Source organism: Colias eurytheme, chromosome 26 (genome assembly GCF_061535395.1).
Source record: "Colias eurytheme isolate Ceu_HAF_F1 chromosome 26, ilColEury1 Martin Lab GWU primary, whole genome shotgun sequence".
Taxonomy (NCBI): Eukaryota; Metazoa; Arthropoda; class Insecta; order Lepidoptera; family Pieridae; genus Colias; species Colias eurytheme.
The window spans coordinates 6,490,232-6,506,035 of NC_143005.1; the positions used below are offsets into that span (position 1 = coordinate 6,490,232).

Sequence of the window (15,804 nt, forward strand, 5' to 3'; positions counted from 1 at the left end):
TTTTTATTTCAAAATGCTTCCTTTACTATTGAGTAAGTATAGGTATAAAAGGTAAGTAAACAAGATTGATCCATTTCAAGTGAAATAAACACAATAATCATATTGTTCCGAGAATGTTTTCTAATGGCCGTATTATGGAAAAGTTATCAACCTTTGACCTTTCAACCAAAATATATTATGATTAGGTATAGGTCATCTTTTAGATCGATTTAGAATTTAAAGTACCTATACATACTGTATACTATATTTAGTTTATAATGTTTTACATAATATATTTTATTTTCTGACTTTTGAATGCTTAAGTACCTATTATTACCTTGTTAAAAGAATGAATGATATCTTATGAATCATATAGCTAAGAAAACATAATAATCTTATATTAATAATAATTTAGACATAGTTTATATTATCACCTAGGAATGTCCCTTAGTGTAGGTATTAATTATTCACTTTAACTAAATTATGAATATAAAAATGTATGATAGGTAATGAAATAAATTTTCACATGCTTTGAAGAGCTGACTGTAATATAATATAAATATTATAAAGGCGAAAGTTTGTATGGATGTATGGATGTATGGATGTTTGTTACTCTTTCACGTAAAAACTACTGAACCGATTACAATGAAATTTAGCACACATATATTAGAGGGTAACTTGGATTAACACATAGGATAGGTTTTATCCCGGAAATCTCACGGGAACGGGAACTATGCGGGTTTTCCTTTGAAAACGCGGGCGATGCCGCGGGCGGAAATCTAGTATAATATAAATTTTGATCTTGATGTGTTTCTATATTTATAAACTTCAATATTTCGTATTCATAGTACTCAAGAGACGTTTGATCATCTATTTGGCACATTGCTATAAGCTTAGAATCTAAGTGTCTGGGTTCGAATCCCAGTCAAAACTAAAGTCTTAAAAATGTAAATGTTTGACAAATCACATAGAGCTGATTACTTACCTACTTGTTAAAAAAGAAAATTAAATAGCATCTGATCTAAAAGTTACGAGGATCTGAGATATATTTAAAATTAAATTTTATGTTATGAATGTAGAAAAAGTAAATACATCGAATACAGACTTGATAATTTCATTGAATCTTGGCGTCGCGCCCAAGTGCTTTCTATCGACGGTACGGTAAGAAAATAAGGCGCGGGTTTTATCTTATGTATAAATGATAAAATTATCTTCATGTTACAGTAGAATCATAGAGATTGTAACGTGAATCGTGATGTTAGTCAATGTATACTTGCCCCGACACATACCATTATGAAAAATTATAATGTACTATAAAAAATTACCTAAATGTTTTCGAATGGATAGTTTAGAAACGGCTCAAAGGATAATAGCTATAACGTAACATTATATTGTATTGCCTAAATCAACTTAAACAAAAATAGAATTTTGAGACATAAAAATATGTATATTGAAATTATGCTGACGGTACATCGTTACAGTAAATAACTGAGTTACCTCTATTGATAGCGTAATGCAGCGCACACCACTTATAGCTCAAACTTGTTACAATCTGTTTATATTGTTTCTGTTCGTAATAATAAAACATCAGTTGTTGACCTTACAAAATAAAGAGATTAAATAAATGTTTGACCTCAGGAAAAAATAGGAAATACCTACAACAAACTGTCTCTTAAGCACAATATCAGAAATTGGTGACGATGTTTTTGAGTTTATCGCAAACTCATTTATGTGAAATCATTTATGTGGTTTGTGAACTAACTCGAGTACTTGGGTCATAATACTCATTCCAAAGCGGTGTAATTTTTCGTATGTGTTTTTTTTTCTGCCACTTCAAATCGTGATCAGCTACGTCATTGTTTAACAATGCACCTTGAATCCAAACTCATCAATTTTATTATTTGAATCAAACTCATGGTACAAATTTAGAGATATGTATAATAGTTTACCTCTACGACCATCTATTTACGTATACATCAGTATTCTTCCAATAAAATACAAACTACTGAACATAATAAAAAGAAGTTCAACCTTATTGCACAAGATACTATTTTTACTTTACAAAATAGTTTGTCGGCAAAAATAAGGTTGGCCTTTTTAAACTGTCCACAACGGTTTAAAGCCGGAAGCTTGCCGGCGGCCATGTTGTCTGCATGGAACTTCCGCGTCTGAAACTGCATGCGAGTTAGCATGTTTTTAAATATGTTTAGGAATTTTGAGGCGATAAGCCTTCAAAGACTCGAGTTTGAAGACTGTGGACCAAGCTTTTATAATATTACCTAGTATAGACCCAGTAGTATCTGTGATGTTACTTTGAAAATATGTCTATTTTTATGTGCGCATTACTCGTATAGTTTATAAAATAAAACATTTTACTGAATGAAAAATAGCAGTGATGGACAATTAGAATACATTTGGGGCAAACAACGACGTGATTATATGTATTAATTTAGTAGACAATAAATGACTTCAGATACTTTTATGTACGAGAAAGTTAGTAGTCTTCATAATAAAATATTTGTGTAATATTAATATTTAATAACATATCTGTACAGGGCATTTTTTGAAAATCATGCATATATTTTTCAAAAATCTATCATCCCATATAGATAGTCGTATAAAAATACTGTTTGAATCATTCTTTAATTTAATTAGACAATGTAGTAGATCTTTCTTGGAATTACCCTGTTCTCAAATAATAATACGAACAACCAGTTAGAAGTGGCCGTAATAAATCCAAGTGTATCGTACCCGGATCCCGGGAACATGGCCGGACATATCCGGGTTCGCTGCATGTTTGTAATTATACAGCTATCGGCTAACTTGTTTGTTGAGCTTTGAAAGTTCGAGCGTTGTGCGTTTTAATATTGTATTGAACTAAATAGATTAGAGATTATAATTAATACTGTCCTATATTGAAATGTAAATCGACTAATGTTTTTGTCTTAAATTTTAAATATTTATTAGTCTTAGAGCGGAATTATAATTACGAAAAATATGCAAAAAAGCTCCTATTGTTATGAAGGAGCAAAGAAAATGGTGTTATAAGAAGTTCTTTCTCACAATTTCTAGATTTTTTTTCGTTCTACTTATATTTGTAGTCTTGCTCGACAGAGAAAGAAATTCGTAACCACTAAAATATATTCCATTTCTTAATCATTTCAAATATTGTAAATCCTTTGAACCCCTTGTAGTATACTTGTATATACTTACGAGTAACATCGCTACGTTTGCGGGTCCTTGATGCAGTCTGTGGTTCTCTTATTTGCTAAAGGATTGTTTGAACGAAACTCAAAGAGATTGGTCAGTAAGATGAAAGTTGTATATTAATCCTTACTACAATTATTTATTTATTTATATTATAAATGCTAAAGTAACTCTGTACTCTTCACTCGTCAAACACTGAACCGATTTGAATGAAATTTGGTACATAGATAGATTGGGACCTGATAAAGGGTTTAGTTTTATCCTGGAAATACGGCTTGCGGGAACGAAACGGATTTTTGACTACACGGGCGAAACCGTATAATGTATGATTTAATTTTCATTGCAATAATGAATTGGTAGATGACTTAAAACATGGATTAGCTGTTACATAACTAACCAAGTGATATAAAAAATAAAAATCAATGTTTTATTACAATGGAAACAATTTATAATTCACTACATTATATAACTACAGAAAGTATGTATTTCAATTATTTTAGTAGGTAGAAAGAGAACTCTACTATTAGACTACAGGCCCATGTTGAAAAAATTATGGGTCATTTGAACCACCAGGTGACCTATCTAGAACGATATAAGAGCATAAAATGATAAGATTCAGCACTATGCAGTGCAGATGAGAATTCAAAAGTACAGGTAGAGATTTTTTCCCCTTGTCTCTATGATTTTTGTACCTACGGCGTTGCGGAATAATGGATTAAAAGCAGTACAGAAATAGTATGACACATATGCCGTACCTATACTTTCGAATTCTCATCTGCACTCAGGTGGACAGCTTACAAGTGACGGCATAGTGCTGAACCTTATTATTTTATGCTCTTATATCGTTCTAGATAGGTCACCTGGTGGTTCAAATGACCCATAATTTTTTCGACATGGGCCTGTAGTCTAATAGTAGAGTTCTCTTTCTACCTACTAAAATAATTGAAAAACACATAGGTACTTCGTAGAAATATAGTTCAAAAATGAAAGGGTTTTGAAATGAAAATACCATATTCGTCGTAAATATTTATTTTACATAGAGACAACACAGCATCTATAGTCTACCACAATACTAAAAAGTACAGTCAGCACCAAAATGCATTGCAAGAAAAAGCTTCAATATTAATTTAAGTATTTTGCTGCTAACTGTACATCGTTTGTTCAGTTATAAACCAATATTTGGATAAATATAAGTTTTTACAATAATTATTAAACTTGCTTTATAAATAACTTATTATATTTATATTTATACGTTCTATTCATAAGCCTTTGTATACATTTTTTTTACATAATTACGTGTTAGAAAGAGATGCGTTTAAAACAAACTATTAATTGAAAATGAATTTAATAATGCTTATTAAAGCTTCTCCATTTTATTTGTGGACGAATTAAGATGTACGTATGTATATTATGTACAGTAACTATTTACATCTAAATAACACATGGCTAATATCTAGAAAGTTCCAAACAAAGCTATACATTTAATGTATTGCTGCATATTGTCTACTCAATTGACTTCATGAAACAAATAATAATATAATGTTCTATACAGAATAATTGTCTTTCTACGTATTTTTCAAGTCAAAGAAATGCGAAATAAAAACAAATTTATTGTTTGAGTCACTATGGATTTAACAGGTTCATAAAAATATGAAATAAGTACCTACTTATAATAATAATAATATAATTATAGTTAGTTAGTTTTAATTTGGAGATAACATGGCTAAATCTTCTGTGCTTCGGTAACGCATGCTGTGTTCTCGAGGCCATTGAGTAGCTGTGGGAATACATTTTTTATTATTTTAAAAAGTTGCTATTTTCTAGAATAAATAAAAACGGTATAAATTATAAATACTTTATTTTAAAATACTTAAGACAAAATCAAGCCTTTAAAACGGTTATAAAAAACAATTGAAACAAAATGTTGACGAGTTTCATCGTAGTATCCAAAACCTATTATACATAGGTACCTACTATAAATTAAAAAAAATATGAAATAATTCTTCTTTCTCTATATTTTAATGCTCTACATAATTATCTAAATTTACAACTATACCTTTTAAATATTTCTCCCTGAAAACTTATTCTAAAAAACAGTACTGTAATAAAATATTCAGCTAGCACTGACTGCTCTAAAATTAATTCGACATGCATTGTTCTACACAACACATAGGCACACGTTAATTAAAATTCTTTCAAATCTCACGAGCAAAGGTAACAAAAGCCAACGAAAAGAACTTGCAAAAGCAAAACATTATTTTAATCATACAAATTAGCCACGTGCTAATATACCTATTTTTTGTGACATGTTTTCTTTGAAAACATCTTTCGTTTGCATGCAACGCTTTTTTTCGTTCGTGCCTTGCGGGAATATCGTGCTGTAAGGAGTATAGACAATGGTATAGGGTAATTAATTAGGTGTTTGTGTTAAATAAAACCACACTTCAATTACTGTAAGTATGTAATTTCATGTATGTTCTGAATGACTCTGATGCCTATATCAATGCGCAATCCAAACTTCTAACCATTCTTTTTAAAGCATTCGAATCTTGGACAATTGAATACACTACTTTTCAACCAATATCTAGGTGGTTTAATATGTGAAGGAATTTCCTTCCTTGAATACATGCGACCGACAATCAGATAGAAATTTCTTGAAATTTATTTATGTCTAAATTAAGTTCTTTTATTTACAAAATAAATTTCTTATTGTTAAGTGCGTGTGGTTTTATTTAATAAAATTATACAGATGCATCAAGAATATATAGTAATAAGTTGAGTGTAAAACATGCCATTCACAATATATTGAAATATAATAACCAACCAAGTTAATTGTAACAACATTCACATTAAGATAAATAGATCTTTACAATATGAAAATTTAAAGCTTAAAATTGATCAAGACCATCATGCGAGTGTCAAACATTCCCAGTGTTAGTATAAATAGTTATTTAAATGTTATTTAGTATTTAACAGTCTTACCTGTATAATGCATGTTGCGGTACATATCTGGACAGTTGCTTGATGCCTGCAGGGAGAGTATATGTATTTAGATTTTGTAGTAATTTGTCTTTACATAAGAACGTTTGATGACTAAAGGAGTTTGAATTGGTATGAGCTACCGAAGTCGGTTGAAATTGTAATTTTCTTTTTACTCGTATTATTACTTAAACATTTTTTGCCTTTACATAAAAAAATTTGCAGTTTTTACTATGCAACGTTAGGTGAAAACAAATATTATATTGTTCGAAACAAAAAATGGAAAGCTTGCAATTTAAATCACATCTTTATGAATTTACTATTATTATAAAGCTCCAAGATTTTAAATTTATTAAGTACTACTAAATTTGATGTTTGTTTTTTCCATTTTCATATATGCAAAATCATTTCATACATTCGCACCGTAACACTAAATCCAAAATGGCGCCTTCAAAATTCCCTTTCACAATATCATGTCCATTTAGGGCCGCTTTAAGTGACGTGTCTCAGTCCGTAGTTAATTAATTAAGATTTGATCCCGACTGTAATTATATTTTCCGCCGTGGCTTGTCACGGGATCTTGAGAATTTATTGTTCAGCTATGTCTGTTATTTATCAATTGTATTACGTTTATTACCGGCAATTACTTAGTGGAGGTCAATGTGGTATGGGGAGAATTTCTCTGTAGACTTCTTGAGTTAAATATATTTTTATAATTATAGTGGTTGGGTGTTTATGAGGGGGCTTTCATATGGCGGTTTTAAATGGAATAGAAGTGCATTCATATTCAATCTATATAATATATAAAACTCAAAGGTGACTGATATAGTGATCTATCAACGCACAGCCCAAACCACTGGACGTATCGGGCTGAAATTTGGCATGCAGGTTAGGACGTAGGCATCCGCTAAGAAAGGATTTCCCGAAATTCTTGCGGGAACGGGAAAAAACGGGGATGCACGTACAAAGTCGTGGGCGGAAGCTAGTTTTATAATAACATTGTTGCTTTTGAAAATGTATCCATCTATTTATCTTTCCTCTATTTATATTAAAGATAGCATCGAAATGTGAATTTTTAAAAAGCCGTTCAACATAAGAAAGGTAACGTTTTATACTCTCAAGCCGTTTCAAGTTAACATCGTAAGTGATTTTATATCGTAGTATGATATATAATATCAGAGCTATATATAACATAGAGAAGAAGCTACAAACTTTATGAAATTCTAGCTTCTTCCAATTTTTAAAGTGAAACTTTTATTACATCGTCTCAAACTTTTTGGTCTGTGTAGCGCATGTCGCGTGACGGTCGAACCGTCCGTACAAATACGATAATTTTGTGCCTAAGTTTCACTTTTACCGTGGTTTCATAAAACCACACAACATTTTTTGTAATTTAAATTTCGGGTTTTTCTACCATTTACCTATTTTTTCTTTCCATACATACCGGCATCCCCTGCTTATTGAAGTTGATGTTAGTTCTAACAGTGCGATGGTGCAGCGGTTGTACCGGCCGCGCATTGTTCCCGAGCGGGGCTTTTGGGGTCAACTGGGATCCTTGCATGAGACGACGGATTGCGTACATCTGTGTTTTTGTTGAGAAAAAGATAATTATGTGTGTGTTAACACAAAATAAGACTTTATTTATTTATTTATGACATTTCATTGTACCATTAATAACAGATAAATAACTTTGCTGCATGGTAAGTTTAGTTTACCAGATGAGGGTAGTTTTAATAAGATTATAAAATGATTAATGAATAAGAGATAACACTATTTTATTAATAACCATAAACTTTACCAAGATCTTTGATATCTATCGTTAACTTATTTTAATTTCTTGTTTAAATTCTGTAGTGCTACGCGGCTACGGCACCACACTTCTTAAGTTTGTAAGTATCAATCATTCCTAAATTATCCACTTACCTACCTATACAACTTGTTGAATCAAAATTTTTACGACATACAACACTTATTCAGTTACAAAACCCCTTAAACTAAACCTATTAAAATATAAGCACAGTTTTCACAGTTATAAACTTTTTAAGTGTGCTTTTTATATACCTTTTAAAAAATGATGGGAATTTTTTAGGGATTTTTAAACTTACCTCTTGTTTAGAAATATAAATAGGTTTATTGAATATAATCCACACGGCGGTTTCCCAACAGCCAGGGTGTGTGGTGGAGCCTTCATACGTGAGGTATTGCTGCGTGCTGGGCAGCAGAGAGCTTAGGGGGAGGTGCTTGATTGGGTATGAACTGCCTAGAGATAATATTTATATTTAAAAAATTTAACAATATTTTACATATTATATTAGGTTATAATATTTGCCTGGCAGAAATCACTGCGTAGTGATAAGGCCGCCCTTTGTGCTTTTGTTTATTGTAAATTGCTATTTTATGTACCTGGTTTATTGCACAATAAAGTGTTAAATATTTACGTATAGGGAATCTTACATCTGTGTAGATAAAGATTGGCACGACTTTTTTGTTTCTTCTTCCACTCAAGTGAAACTTTTTTATTCAAAAATTTTACAGGTAGTCTAAAGACTTTTTTTTAACCTTAATAATTTTTTCACCAATTAATTTTCGTTCCTCAAAATATCTTGTTTTAATATACCTACAAATAAATTATCTAATTCACATTTTATATGAGTAAATGATAGAGCCAGGCAGAGTTCTACTAGACAGAGACTACGACTACCTTAAAAACATTCAGTATTTAAGGTAGTTGTATTGGTTCGTAAAGCTTTTTTAAATTCCATTTCCATTTACATTTTAATAATTAGTTGTTTGATAATGATGATTAAGTTAGGGCCGATTTTTCAATGCTTGGATAAAACTTACCTACCTATTCGTCGAATAATGTATAAAACTACCACTTTAAAAACGTATTCTAATTGCCCGTATTTGACAGTTTACGTGACATTTTAATACTATCGTGAAATACTTTATTGGAAGGATAAGTTTTATCCAAGCATTGAAAAATCGGCCCTAGTGAAATAAACTTCGTAATGTGAAAGAAAATTTAAACAACAATAATCTTTACTAATATCTTTTAGCAACAAGCAAACCGTACCTCGAAACATAACTTTGTTGAAAGCACTTGTTATGAGTCTCAGCTCCTTGTTGGTCGGTTCTCCAATCTGTAAAGTAACAATTTAACGATAATTAATTAAACGCCGGTTATTTTAGTGAAAGATATATATCTAGTTAAATGCAAACGATGGCTTGGTTATTCTGAGATCGTGTTTACATAACGTATTATATCGTATTTACATAACTTATTTTATTTCGACTGACCGGTTGGCTTGGTTGGTAGTGACCCTGCCTTCCGAGCTACTGGTCGTGGGATCGATTCCCACCCGGGGCAAATATTTGTGTGATGAACATAGATGTTTGCTCTGTATCTGGGTGTTAATTATCTATGTATTTATTTAAAATTACATATGTATTTTTATCAGCCATCTGGTTTACATAACACAAGCGAATGGAAATGCCGTGTGTGAAAATTGTCCCCAAATATTTATTTATTTTATTTATTTATTTATTACTATTAGTTAATAAATAAAATCACAAGGAATATAAAATTATTTCTTCATCTGCTCTTCTTTAATGGCTCTTGAATAAGAGAATTTATTTAATGTGTAGTGGATAAGTAAAACATTCACGTAAACCGTCTTGCATAGTTAATATTTCTGTTTGAGATTAGCAGTTGATATGAACTTGTATAAAAAGCTTTCCTTGTCTTTTTACCCTGAATAAAACTGTAGTGTGAAGTCACAAATTATTATTACATCCACTGTCAACTTAAACACAAGTACTTTTTAAGTATACTTACTGATCTTACTTAAAATGTGTATAATATAAATCATGCATATTTGGAAATCATAAACAATTTCTATAAAACCTAAAATTACTCATTTCAATTAGCATTTTTACTTTACCTGAACCATTAAAGAGATTCCCACGACGCCTTGCGATTTATGCTGAGCTTCCGACATATTGTGATACAGTTCTTTGTTAAAGCCGTATAATTGGATCTGTGAATAAAACAACGAAACAAGCCTGATGAAGTCAAGATTACGAAAATAAATGGATACGGTTTTTCTATTTCCTCTACGTGCTTGGAAAATGAAAGACTTGTACACTGGGAAATTTTATTAGGCTAAATGAGTAACTATTTTTAAGAGCAGAATATAGTAAGATGCGTTAAAATTACATAATAATATAATATTACTCAATTTATTTTTAATACAAAAACGTTAATCTGAAAGGATACCTTAATGAAAATGAAAAACCAACAATAACGTGATTTTCTCAAACATTTTTTCCTTACTGATTGTTTTTATCAAAACTGACTTCAAGAAGTTTAGTCCTATTTGTTACATAATTAAAAAAAACTCAATAACAACTTCAAACATCGTAATAACGTTCATACAATGAATTGTATACAGGCATTGTATCTTAAATTATCTCTAAGCGTTTGTTGAAAGTTTATAAAGGCACCGTGAAAGGGAAGTTTGCACCCCCGGGGGTAATAACCAGCTGATAATGATAACTTTGAGGTGTTAATTTGTGACCGAGATGATTTTAACTTGCCTTATCTAATTGGATGTTACTTGGTTTTTAGTCTTGAAAGAGTATGCGTAAAGGAATTTATTATTTTTGAATAGTATTAATTACTAGCTGTTCCCCGCGGTTTCACCCGCATTGCTCCGTTCCTGTTGGTCTTAGCGTGATGATATTATAGCCTTCCTCGATAAATGGGCTATCTAACAATGAAAAATTTTTTCAAATCGGACCAGTAGTTCCCGAGATTAACGCGTTCAAACAAACAAACAAACTATTCAGCTTTATAATATCAAGTATAGATAATTATTAATATGGTATATTTTAATTTCTTCAATTTTGTGAATTTAGCATACAGCATACTACTCTTTTTTAAAATAGGTAGTATCGTTAAAATAATGGATCATATATTATAATAGACAAGAAACTTTATTTGAGCTTTAATTAAATAAATCGTATGTAATATTAACTATGTAGTTAAAACATTTTGAATGTGCTTGTAAATGCAAATATGAAAGAGCTACGCCGTGAACTATAGCACAAAAAGTCTACATGAATGTAATATAATATAAATTGCATAGTTGCCTTTGAAGCTATTCTTACCTCTCCAGGAAAAGTGTGATGATCGATTTGATGTTCAGACCCTCTGTTATCCTCCAGTCCATAGTGGAAATATATCTCTTCGAACTGGTATCTGTAGGAGAGGGGGCCTCCACTGATGTTCACTTGGTGTTTGGAGTCCTTTTCGACCCGGAAAACTAGGGACTGCCCCGTGTTTTGGAGCACCCCGCTTACCTGGTAAAATAATTATAATTAATTTGATATTATAGTATATTTAAAAATTCATAATAAATCAAAATCTTTAATTGAAGCTCGCAATTTTATTATTTGTTATAAAGGTGTATTTTTTTATCCAATTTTGCTCATACTTCGTCGTGACGATAATATATCCTCTCGCGATAATTACAAAATTCATTTTTAAATGTGAAGCATTAGTTCCTGATATAAGCTCGTTAAAACAAACAAAAAATTATATGAAAGGATTCATATTCATAAGGTATAAAATAATTTATCGTAGGTATCAATAAAACGTTTAGATTTTTAATAGCACATGAACGAAAAAAAACACATACACAACTTGTAAAACAATCTGCAAACCGCCGCAACCAACATTAGCATTTGCGTTCAGAAACAAAAATGTCTACCTTATCTATGCGGAAAGCACAATTCATTGTCAGAAATCGCGTGTTAGCAAGTAATAAGTCATCTTAAGTCAAAGGGAGCTTTAATCAAGGTGCGACCAATTGATTGATACAAGAATCTAAACCACTCATTAGTTGTGATTCATTATGTATAACATGGCCGTTGTTTTGTTTTGCTGATTAGTTTTCCGGGATATTTTTGGTTCGTGTATCATGTATCACATAGATATTGAATGACACCCAATAGTATCTATACTTTAATATTATAACTATACTACTTTTTCGTAGTATAGTTGTGAATTTTGAGCATCGGGTTATCTTATCTGGTAACGAATAGGTATATGAGTAACCTCTAATTTTCATTCAACGCCTCCAATACTTTAGAAAAGAAAACTAACAAATAAACAACCATGTAATGAACACGTAAGCTCATGGAATTATTCATAATATAGTCTGAATTACAGTGGAAATTCTATGCAAATATATGCGGGGGGCGATAGCCTATCGCGCGAGCTATCATGACGCGTTTTTAGTTCTAAACCTGGACTTTGGACTTAGGTCTAAAGTACAGGTATCCTTCACACAACCTTGGACTAAAGTATATATTTTTTAAATCATGCTAACAGTCTAACCATAGGACTAAACAAATATAAAGTATAGGCATCCTTAACACTTCAACCTTGGACTAATATTAGTTTTTCACAATGCAAAGCTTTCTTGGAGGTATATTTGGATAACATCTATAAAGCATAATGGTAGGTATCGTATTATTTACGTAGTTCATGAATATAGGAAAGGGCCATAATTTTTAATACAGTCTCAGAATACTTAATAGTAGTTATCGCTACATACAGTAACAAATGAAGGTTCGGTTAAGGTTTCAGTATAGAGCTAAATTTGTTAAATCTAACTACGATAATTTTATAAAAAATAAACCATCATTTACGTGTATTTCAACGTCTTATTTCAATTCATTTACTTATTACAATATAATTCCCATTAACAAATCCCATATTAATAAATTGATAATATACATAAAGATGATAATTTTAGTACAACTAGAATCGGCCTCTTTAGCTCCCAATTAGCAAACAATACAAAGTTAGCCACATATCTTAATGCACAAAATAATAATCTGTAAACTACTAAATAAACCATTAATATGCAATAGAAGCAGTCATAAAAAAGGAAATTATATTACATTTCCGAAATAATAACTAACTCTCTTTCTAAACTTTAATTATTCAAGAAAATTATTTCACTTAGAAAGTTCCCGTACAAGTACAACGTTAAAACAATAACTATAAAATGTTGGCTTGAGCATTCGTTATTTTCATAAACATGCACTATATTGTGAGATAAGTATTTGAAGCAAGCCATGTAAAAAGCATTGCATAAACCGACAAGCCCGATACCACGAAACTAATGCGATACAACGTGGATACAACGATTTGCATTCGAATGTTCCATTGCGGAGTTTGTAGGAACTTTATAGTGGAATAGTTAGGAATAGTTAGACCATCCAGCAATGTACTGTGATACATTAAAAGTTGACTTGTTAAGCTTTTCGGTTGGGCGGATTACCGCCCATTGCTATGTTAATTCAAACGTTTTGCGATTATCGGGTTTTATACGCCTTTGAGGTTTTTGGATACATAATGAATAATTGTTTGTTGCATACGACAGTAATTTATTAGATGAGCAAATTTTGCAAGAGCAAGAACTGACGTGAGATGTGAAGTATGGAAAATTGTATAGAATATGGGAAAAAGTATTTAGAGTGAAATTTGTTTTTATATGTTAATAAAAACACTTTATTCACGACCAAAAAAACGAACAATACAACTAGACTCAATCACTACGCAATTACGTGCTTATCAATAAACAATTAAAATATGTTCGATAATAATTGAATCTACTTCCTGTAAAGCGAGGGTAGTCCGAAAAATATTCATGAAGAAAAATATAACTTGGTCCTTATCGCACCTAGATACATAAATTATAAGTTATATTTCAATATACGAAGAGGTTACTTTTAAATTAAAACAGGTTTTTTTCTTTCATGCTGCATAGAAAATACAATATTTTAAATATAAATAAAAGTACTTACTTTATGTTTATCAAACTGCACATCACGTAACCACGGGTCAAAGAGTAGTTTATCAGGCTCTATATTGATAGGGCTCTGTCGTCTGCCCTTATTGCACATGTTCCATTGGGGGTTGATTAGACCCCAGAAACCGGGTCCTGTAAAAAATATTATTTTAGAACGGAAGAATATACATTTATTAATACAAGTAAGAAAATAAATTGTGTAATATAAAAAGCACTTAAAAGTTACCTACGTATAAAATGGAATATCCACTAAGGGCCGATTTTTCAACGCTTGGATAAAACGTATTCGTCGAACAATGTATAAAACTACCATTTTAAAAAAGGAATTCTAATTGCCCGTATTTGACAGTTTACGTGACATTTTAATATTATCGTGTAATACTTTATTGGACGGATAAGTTTTATCCAAGCATTGAAAAATCGGCCCTTAAATGAGTATATTATGTAAGCACATTGACGTAACTTAGATTCCACATTATATTAATTGATTTTAAATATTTTTATATTATTTAGTAACCGTCTTGGCGAAGTAAAGATGACGAAACTTAAAAACACATTGAAATTGGAGTAATAATTGATGATTAAAACTAATGAATTTTAATTTTACCTAATCCTTTCTATTTATGTAGACGTCATATTTATGAGACGATAACAACGACGAAAGTTATAAACACATTAAAATTGATATCAAATAATTTTGATTTTAAAATATTTGATTGGAACGATGTTAAAAGGTATGCGCTAATTCCGATTACGGGCCTAATTACGAAATTTGATGCAAATGCATTGAGCCGTTTTTTGTGATTCAAACAGTTTTGGTTTAATACGTGTATTAGATATTAGATATTGAGTTGAGATTTATAAATAAATAAATAAATAAATAAATAAATAAATATTATAGGACATTAATACACAAATCGACCCAGTCCCACAGTAAGCTCAATTAAGGCTTGTGTTGTGGGTACTAGGCGACGATAAATATAATATTTAATAAATACATATATAGATAATAACACCCAGACCCAAGAACAAATAATTGAGTTCATCACACAAATATTTGCCCTGACCGGGGATCGAACCCGGGACCGTCGGCTCAGTAGGCAGTTACATTACCACTGCGCCAACCGCGTCGTCATTTATAGTTATTTATACCTTCATTTATGTATTTTTGTACTATATTATAGCCTAATATGAGCTTTGTTGAATTGGTATTTTTTATTAAGATCACAATACATAATATTCAAGATCAAGATCACGACAAAGTATTTTTTAGCTAACTGTATAAAAATTTCATAGTTAAGTTTTTCGTGTAGCCTGTAGGTTATATTACCTGTGTAATGTGTATATTGTTTATACTAATAATAATATGAACCAACTAGCTTTCCGCCCGCGGCTTCGCTCGCTTTGTCTAAAACATAATAAATTATATAAAACCTTCCTCTTGAATCACTCTATATATTAAAAAAACCGCATCAAAATCCGTTGCGTAGTTTTAAAGATTTAAGCATACATAGGGACATAGGGACAGAGAAAGCGACTTTGTTTTATACTATGTAGTGATTAATTACTATTGTACATGGTTAAAAATAACCGAGGCATTTCTATCCCTATTATTTTTGTTGAAATTCAATCCTCTCATATCCTGTGTGTGATGTCGAAAACTACGTCATTAACGACCATAAATGATCACAATAATTACAAAAACATACTTCAGTATTGATTAGTATTGGTTTCATATCAAAGCTCAAACCTA

At 30.9% G+C, this 15,804-nt stretch overlaps 1 protein-coding gene across 1 annotated transcript in view; it reads right to left on the reverse strand.

The window, feature by feature from the left end:
- Nucleotides 1–4,199: 4,199 nt before the first annotated feature.
- The window catches only part of LOC149897238 (carbonic anhydrase-related protein 10-like), a 48,000-nt gene continuing 36,395 nt past the window's right edge, over nucleotides 4,200–15,804 (reverse strand). Inside the window, exons 4-11 of the mRNA XM_090116759.1 lie at nucleotides 14,047–14,183; nucleotides 11,338–11,529; nucleotides 10,110–10,205; nucleotides 9,242–9,308; nucleotides 8,271–8,425; nucleotides 7,610–7,747; nucleotides 6,169–6,214; nucleotides 4,200–4,963 (exon numbers count right to left, since the gene is read on the reverse strand). Of these exons, the coding sequence (XP_089972885.1) occupies nucleotides 4,890–4,963; nucleotides 6,169–6,214; nucleotides 7,610–7,747; nucleotides 8,271–8,425; nucleotides 9,242–9,308; nucleotides 10,110–10,205; nucleotides 11,338–11,529; nucleotides 14,047–14,183 (905 nt within the window). The 3' untranslated portion in view covers nucleotides 4,200–4,889. The remainder of the gene's footprint in view (nucleotides 4,964–6,168; nucleotides 6,215–7,609; nucleotides 7,748–8,270; nucleotides 8,426–9,241; nucleotides 9,309–10,109; nucleotides 10,206–11,337; nucleotides 11,530–14,046; nucleotides 14,184–15,804) is intronic.